The following is a 19,512-nucleotide window of genomic DNA, read 5'->3' as shown; positions in this document are numbered from 1 at the left end:
TATACACGACATTGATTCTTTCCACAAGCTATAAGCTGATTGATATGCTTCGACTACCATCATAGATCTCACCTCAAATTACTAGTGAAGAGTAAAAGATATCGAATATTTTGGGCGGGCCCTGAAGTCAAGCCTCAGGAAGGATCATAAATGAAGATGGACGAATCCTAGTTGGTCTCCTGAAAGAATTCTTTCAACTCAAAGTGAGTGAGAAAACCCCCTACCTTGGAATAGCTCCATGTATCTCAAACGTTTTAGAGATGTCTTCCCCCAAACCTGGACTCACTAGTTTTCTGGCCGGCAGCTGATCAGGCTTTGGACAGAAATAGGTCAAATCAGAGTATCCTATCATCAGCCTTTTCTCTAATTCCATTTACCGATTCAACTCGAAAAGAAAAGTCTTTAAAAAGACAGCTGTCCGGACTAGGTGTTTATCATTGATTACTCTTACTCTTTAAGCGATGAACCCAAATTCCAGCATGTCAACAGCTTCTTCATCGTCATTTACAAAAGACAGAAAAAGATCAGCACATTGGACAGATCAAGATACAGAAACTTTAGTTAATTTGTTATTAAGACATAAAGATATAGGTAGAACAGCTGATAATGGATTTAAACCTGAAATATGGGAAGAAGCTTCAATGTTATTAGAAGGAAATACTTATATGGGTGGACCTAAAACTGCTGATGCATGTAAAAGTCGTTGGCAACGTTTACAAAGAGATTTTAAAGCTGCAAAAGATATGGAAGCTATGCCAGGTTTTAGTTGGGATAGAAATACAAATAGATTATCAGCAAGTCCGGAATGCTGGACGAATGCTGAGACGGTAAGTACTATTTTATGCTTGAGTTTCGCTTAATTATTTTCAATTTATTGGACTGTATCATATATGAACGTTGTTGATATTTGGAGTTTTGCAGCAACTCGATTCTTACAAATATAGGAAAATAAATTTACCAACATTCGATTCGATAGCTATTTTATGTACAAACCTTGGTGATCCTAATAAAACTAGACCCCGTGCGGCAAAAGGTAGAACGAGTTTAGGCTCAATTTCAAATGCAAGTAGTATGTTATCTTTGAGTACTCAGACTACAACTTCAACTTCTACTGGTACGACTGCACCAAGTCAAGCTAGTAATACTACCAACACGAATCAAGTACCTCAAAATCATCTCATCATAAACGGTAATGGGCAAGATCAGAATAATTCTGACGCAATGGTACATATACAACAACATCTGCATCATCAAAACCAAACTGATCAAAATGTCTTTAACTGGACTACCGGGACTAACGGTAGTCATGTAGATGAAAATGGTAATGGTGTAGTGGGGGAAGAAGATGGTGAAGGGGACTTTGAAAACGCTTTCAGCCTACCTGACGGAGTGAGTACTTCTTCCCGTTTAGATTCGAATTTAGCCTTTTGCACATAAGTATTTTGCCTTTGCTGTGCTATTGTCATCCTGCTTGCCACTTATTCACAAGGCTCAGAGCTAGATGGGCTTTGCTGACTCCTTCATATTGATCAGTCTCAACCCTTCAACTTAGGCCAGAAGCGACCACTACCGTTCGATCCCTCACTACTATCGCCAGCCATCACAACAAATCAAAATCAGGGGTCAGGTCCTCCTCAAAATATACATTCTCAGCACACGTTACCGATGGCACAAGGTAGTCCGCCTAAAAAGCCACGACCTTCAAAATCGCATCCTCAAGCTCAACAAAATCAGCCTATACCTACGCACATGCAGAATCAGCATCAAATTCACCATATTGCTCAACACCTTCCTCAAGCCCATACTATTCCTCAACAATTCTATACTCTACATCCTCATCCTCATGCTCATCCACATTTCCAACACCCCTCCCAGACTCAGATACAAGTCCCCAATCAAACACAACATCAGCCTCATTCCGAAACGTCCTTACCTCCTGCTCGACATTCGATAAACTCCCTTCCGCGTTCACCAGAATTCCCATCTTCCGCAACTCTCCTAAATTCCCGAATGACCTCTACACCCCCTGGAGCAATTACTATCAATCGTCACTATACTCCAAATACACTCGCATCGAATCATGACGGAAATCATACAATATCGACTTCACAATCTACTAATTCTTTACAGTCTCTTAGTTTACCAGTTGAACTTGTTTCCTCTTCTGGTAATAATGATATCGCCAATAAGGAAGTTGATTTAATTAAAGATCAAGGTCAATTAAGTGAATCACAAAGGCGTACAAATGCTATTATACAATTACAGAATCAACAAGAAAATTTAGAATTAAAAGATGAAGAATTGATTGAAGCTATAGTTGAATTTGAACAAAATGTTAATGCTGCAGATACATTTTTGGCAATTCAAAAAGATCATTTAAGAAAAATGTGGTTAGCTAAGATTGTAAAACGACGTATGGGTGGAGGAAGGAAAAAGTAAATAATCGGCAAGATTAATAAGGGCACAATTAATTACAATATGAAAAGTTAGTAAAGATGCTGAAGAATTGAAGAATAAAAGCATATGTATTGCAATCAACATAAAAACTTAACACCAATTTGTACTTTGGTTAGATTTCCTATTACTTCGTCGAAAAAATAAATCAATATCCATATTTTGTTGGGTTATTGAAATTTTCTTATTTATTTGGGGTTTTTCCAGGAATATTTCAAAATTCCTTTTTCTTTTTCGGGTTTTATCATCAGAATTTTTTAAAATGATCTTAGAATAGATCAAAATGACTCTTTTTTTCTTCTTTATTATATAATCATACATTGTAACGATTAAATAGGTTCATAATAACAAAAATCAATAAATGAAATGAACGAATAAAATAGTATTATAAGCAAATGATCAAAAAGTGAATATTTATTCTTCACTTTTCGTTGTTCATTCGAAATGTGTGAATTTAGGGATTGAAGGAAATTGCATACAACATTATTATTATCATTTAATATATTATAATTAAATAAAACATCTTTTAATCTTCTTGATCTTTACTATTATCATTATTTTTTAATACAAATTCATACATTCTAGCATCACCATTTTTTCTTAAAATTTCTTCATTTTTAGATTTACTTAAACCTTTTTTAAAACCAATTGTACGTCTATGTTCATAATTTTTATATAAATTTAAATCAAATTTAAATGATCTTTTTAATTTATATCTTGGTTGTTTAAATTTTTTAGATTCCCCTCCTAATCCAGGTGTAAAAAAAGGAGGTTTTGTTGCTAATTTTGTTAATGACCATAATTTATAAGGTAAACAATTTAATAAAGTAATTAAAATTGATCCTTTTTTATTTGGAATTTTTAATTCTTTTTGTTCTTCTTGTTTTTCGAAATTTCTAAATGAAATAAATTGATTTTCATTACCTTCTTTCTCTTCTATTATATATGGTGATTCTTCTTCTTCTTCTTCTTCCATTTCCATTTCATTTTCATTTTCATCTTCTTCTGAATCTGAATTTAATTCAGATAATTTCCTTTTATTTTTATTTTTTTCTTTAGTTGTAAGTTCTTCTGGTCCATCTGTAAGAAATCCTTCAACTGATCTAAAAAATTTTAATAACATATGTTGATTTGTTAATATATTTCTATCTTGATCAGTTATACCTGCTCCTAAAAATTATGAATAAAATTTAATTACCACAACGAATGTGATATAGAGTTTGGACAAAAAACTCACCAACATGAGGAAAATTAAAAATAACTTTACTAAATTTTTTACCTTTTCCTAAAACTTTAAATTTTTCTAAACATGTTGCATCAATTCCAAATTCAACTTTAACTCCTTTTTTAATTAAGTCTTTAATAATTTCTTCTGAATCTGGATATTTTTTAAAACAAATTTCTTTATTATCAAAACAAGTTGAAAAAATTTGTTTACCATTTAAATTATGTGGAAAATTTAAAAGTGATAATGTAAATGAAAAATTTCCTTCTCCAATTAATAAAATTGAATCTGTTTTATCAAATGGTATAATTGATTTTTTATTTAAATTTGATGATGATGATGATGATGATAATTTTTTAGAATTTTCTCCTCCTTCTTTGTCATTATGTTCACTTTGATTTTGTAGTGATAATGAAGTTTTTATTTTTTGCTTTTTAGAACCTTTTTTTGATCCTGTTAAATTTGCTTTTATACTTTGTTTTTTATTCTCTTCATTTTGTAAACTACGTTTTTTAGCTGCTGCTTTTGCTGCGTTATATTGTTGATTGGCTAAAGCCGCTTTAAGTTTAGCCATTTTCGATTCAAAGCGATTGAGTAACTTGACAGAGAGTGAAGATGGATGAGCTGTGATGATACTGTAACTCGGTATATATTGGTTACACAGAAATTCGATGGAATTATAATGCATTCGATCAGCTCGAGGTTGAACATTCGCTTTAATTGCAAGATTTTGTTTGTACCGCAACTTCCGATGGAACTTGTGCAGATAGCTTAGCACTCTATTACGTAAAGTGTGTGAAACATACTAAAAGATAAACAAGTTGAATGACGAGACTGATTTTGTTTTGACTTTTGGTAATGTTCATTTGACGATGAGAAATATTACTTTTCAGACTTCATCACGTATTTTCACACTTCAGACCAAGCAATACGATAGTACTCGCTGCCAGAAGGATAGCCAAAGCTCGGTGAAGTCGATCTGCATCGCCAATCTTCAACATTAGCTGAACGTGCAGTATCGACAAAATGACATTACTACTCACTCATCCACATGGAATATCGCTAAGCCCTTTCACAAAGCACTTACCTTCTACAATAACTCCTACTGCACTTCCATTACCTTCAAGATTTCCTTCCGGGACTACACCGCAAGTCGTCACTTCATCAATTGGGCATATATATCTATATATGAAATCATTTCATATAATATGGGAATATGATAATAAAGGTCGAAGGATATCTGAAATATCATTACCTGGAGAAAAAGTGAATCAAATACTTCCTACCAGTACAGGGGGTAAACAGAATGTAATTGTCAGCTTGGAAGATGGAAGGAAATTGAAAGTGATGGAAAAGCATGAAAGTAGATGGAAATGTATCAATACCTTACAGGTAAGCTGGTCTGACTATTTGTAGGGCTCGAATCCAGCTTATATTGATTATATAGGCACCAGAAGGTAATACTATGGCTTTAGCTGGCAATATAGACTCGACACTAGTGGCTGCTGGTAGCAATACAGGAGAATTGGTTGTTTTCAATCGGATTAAGGGAGAAAGACTGATAGTACCATTAAACAAGAAATCAGAAGGGGTGAGTTAATAGCGATATCCCAGAAGCTTCAAGACGGGGACACTTGGAAAAAATCAGACCGAACGACAAGCTAATATTTTGATGTCCGTCTCACAATGACGATCCAGCCGATATCCCCTTTACTCACTTTCTGCCCTTCTCAACCTTCTACCATTCTCCTACCTACATCATCAAACCTTCTACGTCTCACTTTATCATCGATCTCCACATCTCGCATAGATATTAAAGAATTACCTGTTAAGGGACCGGTATTAGACATAACATTTTCACCCGTAGTTGAGACTGCAGATGGAAGTAAGAAAGGTGGATTGTGTGCTGTCTTAAAACAAGGTGGAGAAGTGGCATTGATAGGAATAGATAGTGAGAGGTTAGCTTTCCCAAACCTTCCTCTGATAGGTTTCCTTCATCTAATATTCCATGATCAGCTCACTGAAGATAGTCTCTTTCGGACGAGATTTGGTAGGGTTGACCTTCCTAGACGGAGCCACTTTGGCTGGACGAACGGAAGAAGGTATGTCCTCACACTCTGTGCTGACGGCGGATCTGATAATTTGTATTAGGATCATTACTGGTGAAAGATCTCAGAGCGTTAAGCAAACCACCTTTCCACGTTGCATGTAATGAACCGATAAGTTCAATACAAGTTTTACCTCGAGTAAGTTGCTTGTCATGCAGTGGTCTAATCCAGCTGAACTCGCTTTCCTGACAGGGCAAGACCTCCAGAGTTTCTCTTGCACCTTCGGTGTCGTCCACGTCTTCTAAACGTACGCCTTTAGGAGAAAACCAAGCTGGGAATGTACCTACCCCGCCACCTGTACCTATTCTAAAGACCGATCTGAAAGGCAAAGGGAAACTTCGCGATACCATAGAGGTTCGGGCAAAATCGCCAAGTCACATAAAGGGTCAGGAGCAAAAATCCAGAGTTGCAATTGAGAAGGTCGAACCGAGAGGAAAAGAACGGATTGTTTCCGCTCCGATAACTCAGGAAAGAATTAAACAACCTAGAGCTTCCGGATCGCGATCTACAAGTGGTCCTCTACCGACTGTTCAAAATAGAGATCGTCATCTTGTAGATCAAAATCCTATGCCGATCATGGAAGAATGCGAGGAACATCGACAAGCTGCAATGATCATAGCGGAAAGAACACAATCCAATGGATTGACGTCGGGTAGGCTTCAGCCTCACCCCACTCGATGTGACAAGCTAGACGAGATACAAGAAGAGGAAAGTGTGACTCATGGTCATGATCCCAGTATACAATTAGATTGGGCTTTAAAGTCCCCTTCGGAGAAAAAGAAATCAGAGTTAGATGAGATACAAAAGAATGAATCGGAAATGATGATTGAGTTGCAAAGGGATTTGAGAAATATGCATTTGAATATGCTTAGAATCCAAAGAGATTTAAGAGTGAGTTGAGACTTATCGAACCTTGTCGATTTCAATGTCAAGCTGGAAAGCTAATCAGTTATGGGCCTTGTGGTACATAGAAAGAGATTCGAATAGCTGTTGAACCGCTCGTTAAAGAGTTAGAGGGGAATAAGGTAATTATGGAATCGCAGCGTAGAGAAATCGAAAGGCTCCGAAGAGGATATTGATATATTGGGGATTAAGAGAAGTTGGTAAGGTTTATTACTTGTGATGTCGCGTCTTGGTTTAGAGTAGAGATTGTTTGATTTGATCATACGTTGTACAAATGTACGAAATATTTAAATATCATGAGTATGATGAGTTGCAGTATCATCATGTCTAGGGTATAACAATACTTTGATTTCGCAAAGCATAATCATCATCTCCATATAATATGAACATATTGACTCTTTCAAAATAGCATTTATGATAACATAGCATTTTTCTTAAACTACCCTCCTTACACTTCCATCTTTTAAATCATTCACCCAACCACTAATTTTACTTTCTTTTTTGATTAAAGGATGATTTTTTAAATAATTTACATCTTGTTTAATATTTTCATTTATATCAGAAGAAGACATTGGCATAAATGACATTAAATCTACATCAGGTCCTGAAAATCCTTTAGATTTCAAATTTTTTCTAAATTCATCTTCTTTAAAAGTAAAAAAACCACAATCCGTCTATTGTTTTTTGAAGAAAAACAATTAAAAACCATATTAGAATAAACAATCTTTAAGATTTTTCTCTCTTTTTTTTTGTTTTTTTGGTTTTTTGAGAAAGAAAACAAACTTACATGATGCATAATTATAATTTCATTTGTACCTAATTGTTGCTGACTTATAACTAAACTTCTAATTGAATCACTTGCTCTTCCACCTCCATTTCTAATAATATGTGATTCACCTTCTTTAAATCCAAATGCTGAAAATGCACTTTAAAGTATGAAGAAAAAAAAAAAGTTGAGCTTTTGAATTATATGATAATTTCTAAATTCAATCAAAATGTCTACTCACTCAATACGAGCGTCCATACAACAAATCAAAGCTACCTATATCATTCAATTAATTTAATACTGTACAATCCTAATTTGAATAATCTTATTGTATCTGAAATTAACAAACCTTCTTAGTTGGTTTAGGACCAATTTCTTCCAAATTTAATTTCGCTCCTCTTTTCGTAACGTAAACTTCATTTGATTTTGGAATTTCATCAGCTACCCAATTATCATTTGAACTTGAAAGTACATTTGGTAACATGCTTGACATCGTATCTACTTATTATATTTCTCAATTGATAAAGTGTTAATGTATGACAAATAGAGAGTGATTAAGATGTAGATGTAGTTGAGGTATATATCACAAGTAAGATCCTTCTTATAATATTCATTCTCAAAGCAAACTCGATGTCATAGGTTATAACCCTCAGCTATTATACCCTTTCGATAAATATCATATCAAGTAATTTCACCCGATGACTTTAATCATTTCAAGTGACCTCATTCCACCATGACGTTTATCTTAAATTAGCTTAAAAGATATGAGGTTTGATTCCAGCAAATTAGATAAACCCCCTTCTGATACCTAACCAATTGATGCGATGAAGTAAATAAACGTGCCGGTTATACGTCTTTACAAAACTAGCCGGATTGAAATTACAGCAATTATAAAAGGACACGTTTTCCGGTTGTTAGATTACGTTTGCACCGGTATACGAGTGTGAAATATCCAAATAATAACAATTGATTCAATTAGAAATTATCCATTATCATCTCTACCTGTTATCAACATATTTCACTAAACTTCCTATCAATATCTACTTTCAAACATCCACTCAATAGATCATCATTAATTTGACATATTCCCATCCAAGATAGAATAACCTATCCGACATGTCAGACTTGAAAGAACCTGGATTCAAGGTATGTTCTCCTAATGTGCTGCTCTTGGCGCTGAATCTTGGTTGCTCGAAGTACGTGGTAATAGTCAGCTAATGATCAGTATCGGTGATAGACTAGCGATGTCCTCTCTGTAAGCTCACAACTCTTACAAGGTATTCTCATAAATCATGCTCAATGCTCTACATAGGCTCTCGCAGGTGTATTTGAGAAAATGCCAGATAAGGAGAAACAAGCGCAAATAAAAAAGGTAAATAATATGCGCATATATTTCTGTCCGATACTAGTAGCTCTTCGGAAATTTTACCATAGTATGATAGACATTCGAAGAAGGATTGACGCTGATAGTGCGATTTCTTCGTTCTCGTTAATAGACAAACGGTATCTTCCAACTCAATGTGAAAAATGCAGAAGGTAAAGAAGCTGTATGGGTGTAAGTGTATTCAGCTGTTAATTTTGAGGCCAGTTACCAATATAGCTGATTTGATGCTGGCTCATGTATCAGAATTGATTTGAAAAAGGAAGGCACAGTGACCAAAGGACCCGCGAAGAAACCAGGTAAGACTTTATTTCCCATCAGCTCATCTAAGAAGGGACAAGATGTATGAAAAATGAACTAATGATTCTTAATCAGACGTCTCGATTTCGCTTAGTGATGGTCAGTCCTCATTGTCCTAATCAGTGAATTAGAGCAGTACCTGATGATTCGATTTTCTGCAGACACATTTATTGGTCTTGCTGATGGCAAAGTCAATGCTCAAAAAGCATTCATGACAGGTAGTTTGAAAGTCAAGGGCAATGTGAGTTTCATCAGCTGAGATTTTTTGTTGAGACGAATAAGCTGATCTGAATATTCGCAATGCACAGGTTATGCTCGCTGTAAGTTAGCTAATCGAATCAGAAAAGAATCATTGAGCTGACGAGATATGGTATTCGCAGACCAAACTTGACGGCGTTCTCAAAGTAAGCTTAGTCTCGTTTCTCACTGATGTTGCTAAGATACTGAGATGACGAGATGTGGTTGTGTAGGGGGCAAAAGCCAAACTTTAAATCTTTATTTCCTCAATCTCGCCGTTCGCTACTATACGTTGTCTAGCTACCCGCATGTATCAGTTTATCCCTTGATTGTACCTTCCAAATATACTGATTAAACCGCTATGACCGACTGACCAATTACCCCTCGAGGCTCTGTCTAAATTTCGAGGAAGGATACGAGAAGTAATTTTAGGCGAATCAGCGAGATTCCTTTGGTATGTCTCGAATTCGGAGGGTCAAGGTGTACATCATGTTAGATGGAATATGCGAATATTACACTTTAAGGGCTGGTGAATAGTATAAGAAGTCGATTAGAAGCCAATTCACTCTTCTTTTCCCCTTCATTGTTAATCTACTCTTCACCTTCAAGTACCTATTCAAAACCTTTTCTTCCGATACTCTGTGGAACATTGTGCTTCAGAACCCCACTTATACGAAATCAGGATATCCGAATTGTCTCTTTCAAAACATAGATAAGTATTATCAAGAGATAATTCATATCTCGTCAGCTGGATAAGTATGATACCGTTGAGTGACTACTCTACAACTATTTATCCTGCTTAAATAACAAAGTTCTACCTCTGACAAATACTTATATAGTCAACTCCTCCGAGAAAAGCTATAATGGCACCATTCACACCTCCCACTCCCTCAACACCGTCGAATGCTTTGGTACTGCGACGAGGTGCAGGACCAATCTCCTCTATCTCACAACCACCCATCACACCATCGACTCCTAAAAGAGCGCCTAGACGCCATGTCGTTAAACATGAATTCATAGAACCGGCTCTACCCTCAGTGAGTCTAGCTTACAACTTTTGAATCAATAATGAGCTGACGTTATGTGTAGACTCCGCGACGCATCATGGTAAACCTCTCAAATTGTTAACTCGCCATAAGCAAAGCTAATCATCTTATTGCTTCAGGCTCCCCCTACCCCGCCGTCCACTGGTCTAATCCGTCGATCTAGGACTTCGACCCCTTCACCCCGACGTCGAAGATCTTACACAGCCCCTTCTCCTCATCGACCTCGACCGCCCCCCATTTCAAGCTCAGCCAACTTCAGAGCCAAATTAGCTGAAATTCGTGCTAGAGCACCTCGCAGAGCATCGAATGGTTCCGGAACTCTTTCGAATCAAAATTCGTCTAGAAGATCTTCCAGAGGACAAGCTACAGTCGAGGATGACGATGATGATGAAGAAGTCCAATTTTGGAGAAGCGGAGGAAGAAGAGGTTCAACTGTTGATGTTGTGAGATAGATACCTTTGCTTTCCATCTCCACCTTGTCAGTAAACTAACAGAAAATCGACGATAGGCTATCGAAGTTGATGAAAGTGACGACGATTCCCCTCCATCACCCACACCGTCCTCCATCACCATTCGACGTGACCAATCTGTTATTCCCGTCGATCGAGAGTTATCGGTAACTCCGTCTATTGGCAATTCGAACGATGATCATAGAGAAGGCAGAGCCGATTCCACCTTCTCCCTCTCGTCTTTTGGATCTCGTGCCACTCCTTTTGTCCGTGCACCTACTTGGGATGATAGCGATCCGCGATATGGGAAATATTACCCACGAGCGGATGCACTCAATAAAGATACGAACAATACGATAAACAACACTATAGTCAATACCTCACCTGTCCCTCTGGCTTTTTTACAAAGTATCATCAGAGTCTCCGAAACAATTACTGCTAGTCAACCCAAAGTAAAAGGAGAAACCAAAAAGTTTGATGACAATGTCTTTTCAGACATAGATAAATTGAATATCGTTCAATCAGCTATATTCCCTAATGGAACTACAAAAGAGCACCAAGATTTTATTAACAAAATCAAAGTTGATTTAGGTAAATACTTCTTACCTACAGTACAATTGCTCGAAATCAATTTAAGAGGTTTATATTGATTGACTTCATTTTGCTATTTTGCAGAATCTAGTCAAATCGAAATCTCAATCGAAGCAATTTCAAATTTGATCTCAATATTCAGAATATCATTTAATCAATCTATTAAATCTCACTTGCAAGATTACAAAACATCAACAAATTCAAGAGGATCAAAAGAATTCAGACAAAATATATGGTTCAATGAATTTCGAACTTTCTTGAAATATTCTAAATCAACTTTACCTATAGAGATTGACAAGAATTCGGCAGAGAATATTCTTCTTACATATCGAGTCATTTGTTACGAATCAAATGAAATGAAACGTATAGTCGGTAAGTATATTTTCATTTCTTTTCCGTAATTACCTTCGGATGAATTCTTACTTGCCCTTTGCTGATTTGGAAATACAAATAATTACTTTTAGATGTGTTAAATGAAAAATTCCAAGATTTTAATGTTGCTCGAGCCAGAAAGTTGTTGGATACTATGATTGACTTATTCGCTCAAGCTATAAATATTGCGTGGTCAAAGTGAATCTCTTCTCAGATATTTGTATTTTAAATAGAATCGCAATTGTATATACAGACCATTGATACAATCTTTCGATCTTCCATCATCTTTTTCATAATTCACTATGCATTATCATTCATGCACATTATTCAATACATAAGTTTAAGCGTCATGCACATATCTAATGGTGAATGCAAACCAATGAAATTATACAGAAATGTGTATATATTTACATATATATGCAATGTAAGTTCTATCTCACTTTCTTTCCTATTTCTCCAAAGTCTCTCCATCCTTTTCCCCAACTTCCGTTTCAGCATCTCCGTCGATACCGTCCGAAACTATGGTAACTCGTCTACTTTCAATCTCATCAATCTCTTCTCCTTCTTCTTCTTCTTCTTCCGGCTCTTTCGTATGTCCATTTTCCAATTTATTTTTAATTCCTTTTTCTTTTTTATCAATTTTCATTTGATTTTCATTTCCATTTTCATTGTTATTCTTATCAAATTCTTCAAAGAATTGATCAATTAGTCTACTAACACTTTGATTTTGATCATCTTTATTATTTAATAATTCATAAAAAGTTGGATTTTTTTTTAATCTTTCTTTAAAATAAGAATAATTTAAAAAATCAATTAAATTAATTTTACGTTGATCAATTATTTTTTTAAAAAATCCAGAAGAAAATTGAGTAGGAGTAGAAATTTTTAAATCCTTTTTTAAAGATAAAAGATTAAATAATTTATTTTTATTAATTTTTGAATTATTCCATGATTCATTTATTAAATCTCTTTTTTGTTGTTGTTGTTGAATCAAAAAATTATTTAAATTTGATTCTAAAAATAAACCATTAATTAAAATTTTTTGAATTAAAATTTCTTGTTCTGATTGACACATTATAAACATTTTTGATTGAATTTCTTGAATTGGTGATGCGTTAATTGAAGTAAAACTTTGCATTTTAATTAATTCTAAATTTGAATAATTTGTAATTCTTCTTTCAAATATTTCTCTACCTTCTTTATCAAATTTTTTATTTGAAGTAGGAATAAGTTGAATATATTGTGTTGACATAATAATAACTGTATTAGCTTTAACAGGTAATGTCCAACATAAATTCCTAACAACTATTAAACATCTAATTACTCCACTTGCGAATAATTCTAAAACCAAGCTCAAATCCGCTGGTTTTAAATTTGGGTGAATATATCCTATACCATGTAAGATTGGTTCGAATAATCCTTGATCTCTCAATCTCTGTAACAGTGGCTCAACATGATCTCTCGGAGTCGTGAGGAAACCATTCAGATCCATTTCAGTACCAGACTGTTTGACAAGATCATTAGATACTTCCGTACAAGCTCTTCGAGACGGTACGAAGATGATAGTTGATCCGATTGATTGTTTCAAGATGTCGTACGTTGGTTTTATCATTGAGCGTAACAGAGTCGGACCGTGAGGTATGGAGAATGGCTTGATTGATATTGCAATTGGATTTGGTCGACTGGAAGGTGTGAAAGAGAACAATGCAGGTGGTATTAACACTGTTGAAGGTTCAGAAGAGGAAATAGTATCTAGTCCTAGCCAAGAAGCCAAACTCGATGGGTCGTCCAACGAGGAAGTGATTCCGACTATTCTCGTTCGAAGCGTTCTTGCAAAGGTGAGGATCTTGGTGATACATAATTCGTAGGTCTCGTCCAGTAAATGAAGATCTTCCATTACGTAGAGAGCAAGTTTGGGAGAAGTGCAAATATCGTCAAGCTTGTCACAACTGAGCAGCGCGTAAGGTGTAGTGACTCCAATCACACCTCTAGGAGATGAGGTCTTGTTGAAATCCGCTGCTGAGAGTAGAGGAGTGATATCGATATTTTTGCCTCTCGGGCATAGTGATCGAAGTCGAGCTACTGTTTCGTGAACGGCATGATGTTGAGGTACAATCACCAGCACGAGAGCTTCTTTGTTATGTCGGAACGCGTTCCTACAGTCCTCATATCAGCTACGTATAAAAGGGACAGTCCGTGAAAACTGACCATATAGCAGCCTCGCCCAAAAAGCTCTTCCCACTTCCTATAGGCGCAGCGATGAGAGCATTAACGCTTGTATTATATATAGTCCAAAAGGCTTGACTCTGAAGACTATTCAAGGTGTCCATGCTTCCCCTATAAGCAGATTCCAAGGCAGGATCATCGAAACATGATAACCGCAAGAAAGGAATATCGAGTAATTCCGTATGGGGTGAAGGGTGATCAGGCATAACCAGATCGTCTAATTGAATTGTGATTTGTTCATGAGACCATAACCATCTATCTGAGATTGATACGATACTGATTGAGGCTGGGAGGGTATCATTGAATGGTAAGATGAAGTCCAGCTCAATTACCGTTGTTGTAGGTTGTATTCTGACGCTTCTCCATTGATAGATGTTGAGACCTTCTTCATCTTGAGCCCAGACATAGAATGGCTCACTTCCGCCTGAGACCTTGTTATTCCATTTGAATTCAGGCACTACTTTTACGTGTATCTGCAGAAGATCATGAGACATAGGTCGAAGCTTGTATGTCATTCCTACCGTGGGGAACATATTAGCAGCGTCGAGAACAGCTTGACCGTGTTTTTCGTTCATATGTATGAAGTCGCCCAATTCGATTGCCGACATATTACGGAAGTCCGCGATAGTCATATCGTCCGTTGTATACTGATTGAGCTTGTGCAAGGTATCTCGTTGAAGGACATTAAGCTGAGCTAGACCATGATCGTAAACCCATTGTCTCTGTTCTATACATTTGCTGAGTTCAACTAATAGATAAGCGCAATTTGCCCAATGCCGACTGAGGGCGATCTCAAGCAAAGCCCGGATGATACGAGCTGCATTCTGTAATTGGCGCAAGTATCATCAGCTGCATCCACCGATAGCTTAGCCATGTGACAGCAGATTCACTCACTTGAGCGACATAGGCTGCATCGGAGACCAAAGCGAAATCTTCAATGTAAACTTTGGATACATGGGCTTGAAGCAGAATGTTGACTTTTCCTCGTTTGTCCGTTGCCCCGCCCTATCGTAATTTTTTCGTTAGCTGCAATCTCACCAATAACGCGTCGATATCTTACAGCTACTTCGAGTGGAATGACATCGCTTTTGTTGATGGCTTCCAGCTCTTCAACTTCGTTCTCCCTCAATTGTATTTGGTCAAACTGGGCAGTATGTCAGCTGAATCATAGTTCTAATGGTCATAACATAGCTCACCTCGGTGGCTTCGCATAACATTTGAAAGAGATCTGCATTACTCATTCTGGTATTGAATTTGGTATCTACAGCCCGTTGTCAGCTTTCATTTCTCCCGCTTTCGCCGAAATTTTAATCAGGTGGACTCACTAAAAACCTCGATAGTCTGGTATCGGAGATAGTACTTGGCTGCTATACGACCAAGGTCAGAAATCGCAAATGTATTGGCAATTTCGTCATATCGAATCATCTTGGCAGCTTGGAGTAAACGAGCGGCTTGTGAGATCAGCTCATTTCGCTTATTACCAAGTTGTGGATCGTCTTTTATCACATCATGAGGCATTCCTGATTGTTCCATGATTCAGTTGTACATCACGTGTGGGGAGCAATTGACGACTGACCATATATAAAAGGTTCTTTTCGCATTCGTACTGTATTGCTAGGGGTCAGTCTGAGAAAACCGAGACATTCTGTTATTCTTTACTCACCGAACAAATAGGTATAGCCTAACCATTGTATAGCTTCCGATACATTGGCTATGGTACCCAAAGCAACTTCCGCATTCAGCGAGTCTACCATACCTGGAATGAATCTAGGCAAATGTCAATTAGCTATACTCATCTGGGAATGATGGGTCGGTTGACTAACTTGGATTCGATAGGGTGCTAAAATAAGTGCAATGAATCAGCCTCATTCATTGCGAGTCGTTCGACCTGGTCAATCTGACTGACCTGCGCCATGATGGTATGTAGATAATGATCCAGCTTATCTTGCGTCGTACAAATATACCCAACACCACTCGTTTCGTACCCCGGACGACCAGCTCGACCGAAGATCTGCGAATCAAACTTCCTTAGCGAGCCCGCCACATGTTTTGCCAATAAGAGCTCACCTGCAGAACGTCGAGCACAGACAAATCCATGAAAGAACCTTTATTACTATCATATACCTGAGTTCCTTTGATGATGACAGCATGAGCAGGTAAATTGACACCCCAAGCTAAAGTCGAAGTACAGCATAGAACCTAATCTCATCTGCTAATCAACTTTTCCGCCCATGCGGAGGACTTATCAGCGGAGTATTGACACGTACATTTATAGCGTTATCCTCAAACATCCTTTCCATCATATTCCTATCACTTCTAAGCATACCGGCGTGATGAATACCAAAACCAGCATCAAAAAGCTCTTTCATCTCTTTATTCCTACTAGTCCCTATGTCCCTTTTATAGAGACCAAATTTCGGATGATCGGTTCTCTCAAAGAAAGTTGATACACCTTCTTCAATCGCCATTTCTTTCAATTTCTGAGCCGTTTTGACTGTTTCTTTTCGAGCATGAACGAAGACCATCACTTGATGTCCTTCTTGTACCAATTCAGAGACCTTCGAATTGCGAATAGTCAGTCACCAGCTTACAGTCACTAAATATAAATCCAACTGACCTTATCGAAGACGACCCTGTCCATATTTCTGATTGACATCTGAGATCTAGGTTTACCTGACACTCCGATGAAATGTTGTTCCAACGGAACAGGCCTGAACGAAGCGTCAAAGAAGAATAGCCCTTGATATCGATTGACTCTGCGTCATCATCATTAGTTATGGGTTTTAAACTCATAACCCACTCGACTCACCTTAAGAAATCGCTAACATCAATGTAATTCGGCAAAGTAGCACTAAGACCAACGATTCGAATAAGAGATTGACTTGATTCGACTTGTCGAAGAGTTCTAGCTACAATAGTCTCAATGACAGCACCTCGATCTTCATTCAGTAAGTGCACTTCATCGATAATTAAAAGTTTCACTTTCTAAATTTCAGTATTATACTTTATCAGTTAACATCGACAAGTTTTGGCTGGACAGAATAGCTGCCTCACCGAGGCAAGTTCGCCTTCACCAGTAGGTTTTCGCGTTACCACATCCCATTTCTCTGGAGTAGTCACGATAATCTGAGTCTCATTAATCTCTTGTCTCGTCATTTGCATATCTCCGGTCAATTCTCTGACCTTGATACCTAACCATGCTAATCTTTTGCCAAATTTCGCTACTATCTCGGCGGCCAAAGCTTTCATAGGCGCTACGTAGATTACCTTGAAAGCATCTCGGTTGATGTTGAAGCCGGAAGGATGAGTTGAAGGACCAGGTATTACGTGTTGCGATAAGACTCGGATGATTGACATAATCGCAACATCAGTTTTACCCTGTGAAGCTTATCAGCGCCATCTTCTGCATCAGCTTCAAAACGGTTAAAAGGTCAACGAACAGCACCAGTAGGAGCTAAGCAAATCATGAATCAGCATCTAGTCACATACCACATAGCTTACATCACTCACCACAGACAAGCATATTCTCATTTGTATTCATCGCTGTGGGCTGTACAACACTTTGCATTCTATTGAGTTCCACATATTTCTGTGAAGTGTCCCCTCAGCTTGCATTCCGAAATCAAGTGGCCGACTGAGACTCACGAAGCATCCTCTGGCCAATCGTGGGAGTTCTGAAATTTTGACAGGTCGTTCGTTTCGCCTTGGCGGTACAGGATTCGATGGGGGCACCGTAACTTCCTCAAAAGTCTGCAAAAATTACAAATAGGTCAGCCTGTACTTGAGATGCCCCTTCTTGATTAAATTTGCTCACATCGTTGATATGCCTTTGTGTACCTATCGGTAAGGCCATTTTTCCTCCATAAGAAGTATTCACAGCTTTTGATCCACTTGCAGTGTAAACGTGAGGTAAAATCTCCTGCTCAAATATTCGCTATGTAACATTGAGAATCAGTTTCAAAGAAGCCATATGCACAAACCAGACCGTTCAAAAATCAAAGATCCATCACGTACAGGACCATCCTCAGAAAACATAGCTTTCGGTCTTTCCAGTTGTTCTTGAATTCTCCTTTCTATGTCTTCAGCAGAACCAATTACATCAGAAATGTTGATTTGCGTTTTCTTCTCTTTACCTTTACCAGCTTTTACTGTCATTCGATTATTAGGAAGATAATTTGGTGTACTTGTACCTCTGGATCTCTATTTTCATGGCATGATAAAGTCAATCCCAGAACCGGTGTGGATGTAACGTATTGAATTTTAATTGTTATGAACAGTTATTGAACTTACCGAACCACTTGATTCACCATTATTACCGATTTGATCAACAATCATATCCCTTATACCGGGTTTCAATATCTCTTCAACTAATTCTAATCCATCTCCTTCGAAACCCATTATCTCGATTAATTCAGATTGTATCTCATCATCTGATTTTGAACTTGACAAAAGGGTGATGAGAGAATTCAAAGTACTTGTAATGGTTAAATGACTGAATGTGTAGATGATAAATTAGCTTATACATTTCGGTACTTTGAAGTCCTGTTCTATTCAGTTGAGTCGTTCTTGCATAATATAGCAATACATTTTGCTCAAGGCCAGCAGGTTAACAGAGAAACCAAGATGAACTAACCTTTGTATTCTAGTCAATAAATTTTGTCCAGATTTATTTTGTCTACTCTCTGAATGTCCATTTCCATTTTCATTCTCATTTAGTTTAACTTCATCAATTAAATTTGAAGGGGGAAATGAAGGAGAAGAAGGTCCAGCATTTTCTGAAGTAGGTAAATAATCTAAAATACTAGGCCAAGTAATTGTGTTATAAACGTATTCAGGAGAATCATCTTCTTCATCATCGTAAATCCCATTAGTAGAGGGACTAAAGAATAACATCAGCTCAATCAACTTCAAAATCCTTATTAATCTCTTTCGTATCTAACCAAGACATACAAAACAAAAGAGCAAATACACTTACTGTAATTTTTGCCATTCTATCAAAAGGTTTTCCCATTCTTTATCTGAAGATGAAGGTGAATGATCATCAGAGAATAACGTAGATAAGTGATTTTCAATTGACATTTTGATTTTATTCTTGATTTTATTCCGATGATTTCTAAATTCGTTTTGAAGATGTTGAGGATGACCAGAATGGATTAGTGGTTAAAATGGAACAACAGGAATCTCTATGATCACTTCGTACAAAGTCTATTTGAAATGAAACGGACTATCACAACGATATCTCTAGGTCTTGATCCTTTTAGTCTTATCTATTGAAAGCAAATAGAAAGACAAGAAAGATTGCATTTATGTATATTCGTTGTAATTCATACGAGTATTGACAATTTCATCGGATCCGAGTATTTCCCCATGGGGTATGACAATCGGCTAAAGACTACGAGTAGTACTGTAATGCGTAGAAAACTAGAAATAGAAATACATCTTACATATTTTCTA

At 37.0% G+C, this 19,512-nt stretch overlaps 7 protein-coding genes across 7 annotated transcripts; 4 read left to right on the top strand and 3 right to left on the bottom strand.

The window, feature by feature from the left end:
- Positions 1-479: 479 nt before the first annotated feature.
- On the top strand, positions 480-2,439 carry I206_106152 (uncharacterized protein; the record flags this gene model as incomplete). The annotated part of the gene is made up of 3 exons (XM_070203263.1): positions 480-827; positions 922-1,389; positions 1,534-2,439. 3 exons carry the CDS (start codon positions 480-482, stop codon positions 2,437-2,439), a joined length of 1,722 nt encoding a protein of 573 aa, XP_070059364.1.
- Positions 2,440-2,980: 541 nt separating this feature from the next.
- Positions 2,981-4,253, bottom strand: I206_106151 (uncharacterized protein; the record flags this gene model as incomplete). The annotated part of the gene is made up of 2 exons (XM_019156704.1): positions 2,981-3,624; positions 3,692-4,253. The coding sequence occupies 2 exons, from the start codon at positions 4,251-4,253 to the stop codon at positions 2,981-2,983; spliced, it is 1,206 nt and encodes a 401-aa protein (XP_019010506.1).
- A 452-nt stretch (positions 4,254-4,705) lies between these two features.
- Positions 4,706-6,866, top strand: I206_106150 (uncharacterized protein; the record flags this gene model as incomplete). The annotated part of the gene is made up of 7 exons (XM_070203262.1): positions 4,706-5,071; positions 5,127-5,270; positions 5,378-5,637; positions 5,696-5,781; positions 5,831-5,925; positions 5,980-6,678; positions 6,759-6,866. The coding sequence occupies 7 exons, from the start codon at positions 4,706-4,708 to the stop codon at positions 6,864-6,866; spliced, it is 1,758 nt and encodes a 585-aa protein (XP_070059363.1).
- Positions 6,867-7,124: 258 nt separating this feature from the next.
- I206_106149 (uncharacterized protein) lies at positions 7,125-7,949 on the bottom strand (the record flags this gene model as incomplete). The annotated part of the gene is made up of 4 exons (XM_019156702.1): positions 7,125-7,364; positions 7,478-7,616; positions 7,698-7,732; positions 7,806-7,949. The coding sequence occupies 4 exons, from the start codon at positions 7,947-7,949 to the stop codon at positions 7,125-7,127; spliced, it is 558 nt and encodes a 185-aa protein (XP_019010504.1).
- Positions 7,950-8,572: 623 nt separating this feature from the next.
- I206_106148 (uncharacterized protein) lies at positions 8,573-9,628 on the top strand (the record flags this gene model as incomplete). Its single annotated transcript, XM_019156701.1, has 10 exons — positions 8,573-8,602; positions 8,694-8,711; positions 8,769-8,828; positions 8,953-9,011; positions 9,084-9,136; positions 9,213-9,236; positions 9,299-9,378; positions 9,446-9,457; positions 9,518-9,541; positions 9,608-9,628. The coding sequence occupies 10 exons, from the start codon at positions 8,573-8,575 to the stop codon at positions 9,626-9,628; spliced, it is 381 nt and encodes a 126-aa protein (XP_019010503.1).
- A 609-nt stretch (positions 9,629-10,237) lies between these two features.
- I206_106147 (uncharacterized protein) lies at positions 10,238-12,034 on the top strand (the record flags this gene model as incomplete). The annotated part of the gene is made up of 6 exons (XM_019156700.1): positions 10,238-10,411; positions 10,464-10,481; positions 10,540-10,863; positions 10,929-11,460; positions 11,545-11,832; positions 11,925-12,034. 6 exons carry the CDS (start codon positions 10,238-10,240, stop codon positions 12,032-12,034), a joined length of 1,446 nt encoding a protein of 481 aa, XP_019010502.1.
- A 246-nt stretch (positions 12,035-12,280) lies between these two features.
- Positions 12,281-19,137, bottom strand: I206_106146 (uncharacterized protein; the record flags this gene model as incomplete). Its single annotated transcript, XM_019156699.1, has 23 exons — positions 12,281-13,988; positions 14,041-14,882; positions 14,953-15,063; positions 15,119-15,202; positions 15,255-15,319; positions 15,384-15,578; positions 15,635-15,664; positions 15,722-15,825; positions 15,882-15,898; positions 15,965-16,069; positions 16,126-16,257; positions 16,326-16,616; positions 16,676-16,814; positions 16,868-17,043; positions 17,113-17,436; positions 17,499-17,512; positions 17,569-17,647; positions 17,704-17,808; positions 17,873-17,992; positions 18,073-18,258; positions 18,349-18,550; positions 18,692-18,937; positions 19,034-19,137. 23 exons carry the CDS (start codon positions 19,135-19,137, stop codon positions 12,281-12,283), a joined length of 5,379 nt encoding a protein of 1,792 aa, XP_019010501.1.
- Between the last annotated feature and the right edge of the window lie 375 nt (positions 19,138-19,512).

The sequence above is a fragment of the Kwoniella pini genome, chromosome 8, assembly GCF_000512605.2.
Source record: "Kwoniella pini CBS 10737 chromosome 8, complete sequence".
Lineage (NCBI taxonomy): Eukaryota > Fungi > Basidiomycota > Tremellomycetes > Tremellales > Cryptococcaceae > Kwoniella > Kwoniella pini.
The sequence above is the reverse complement of the archived record's forward strand: the minus strand, read 5'-3'. Positions and strand labels throughout refer to the sequence as shown.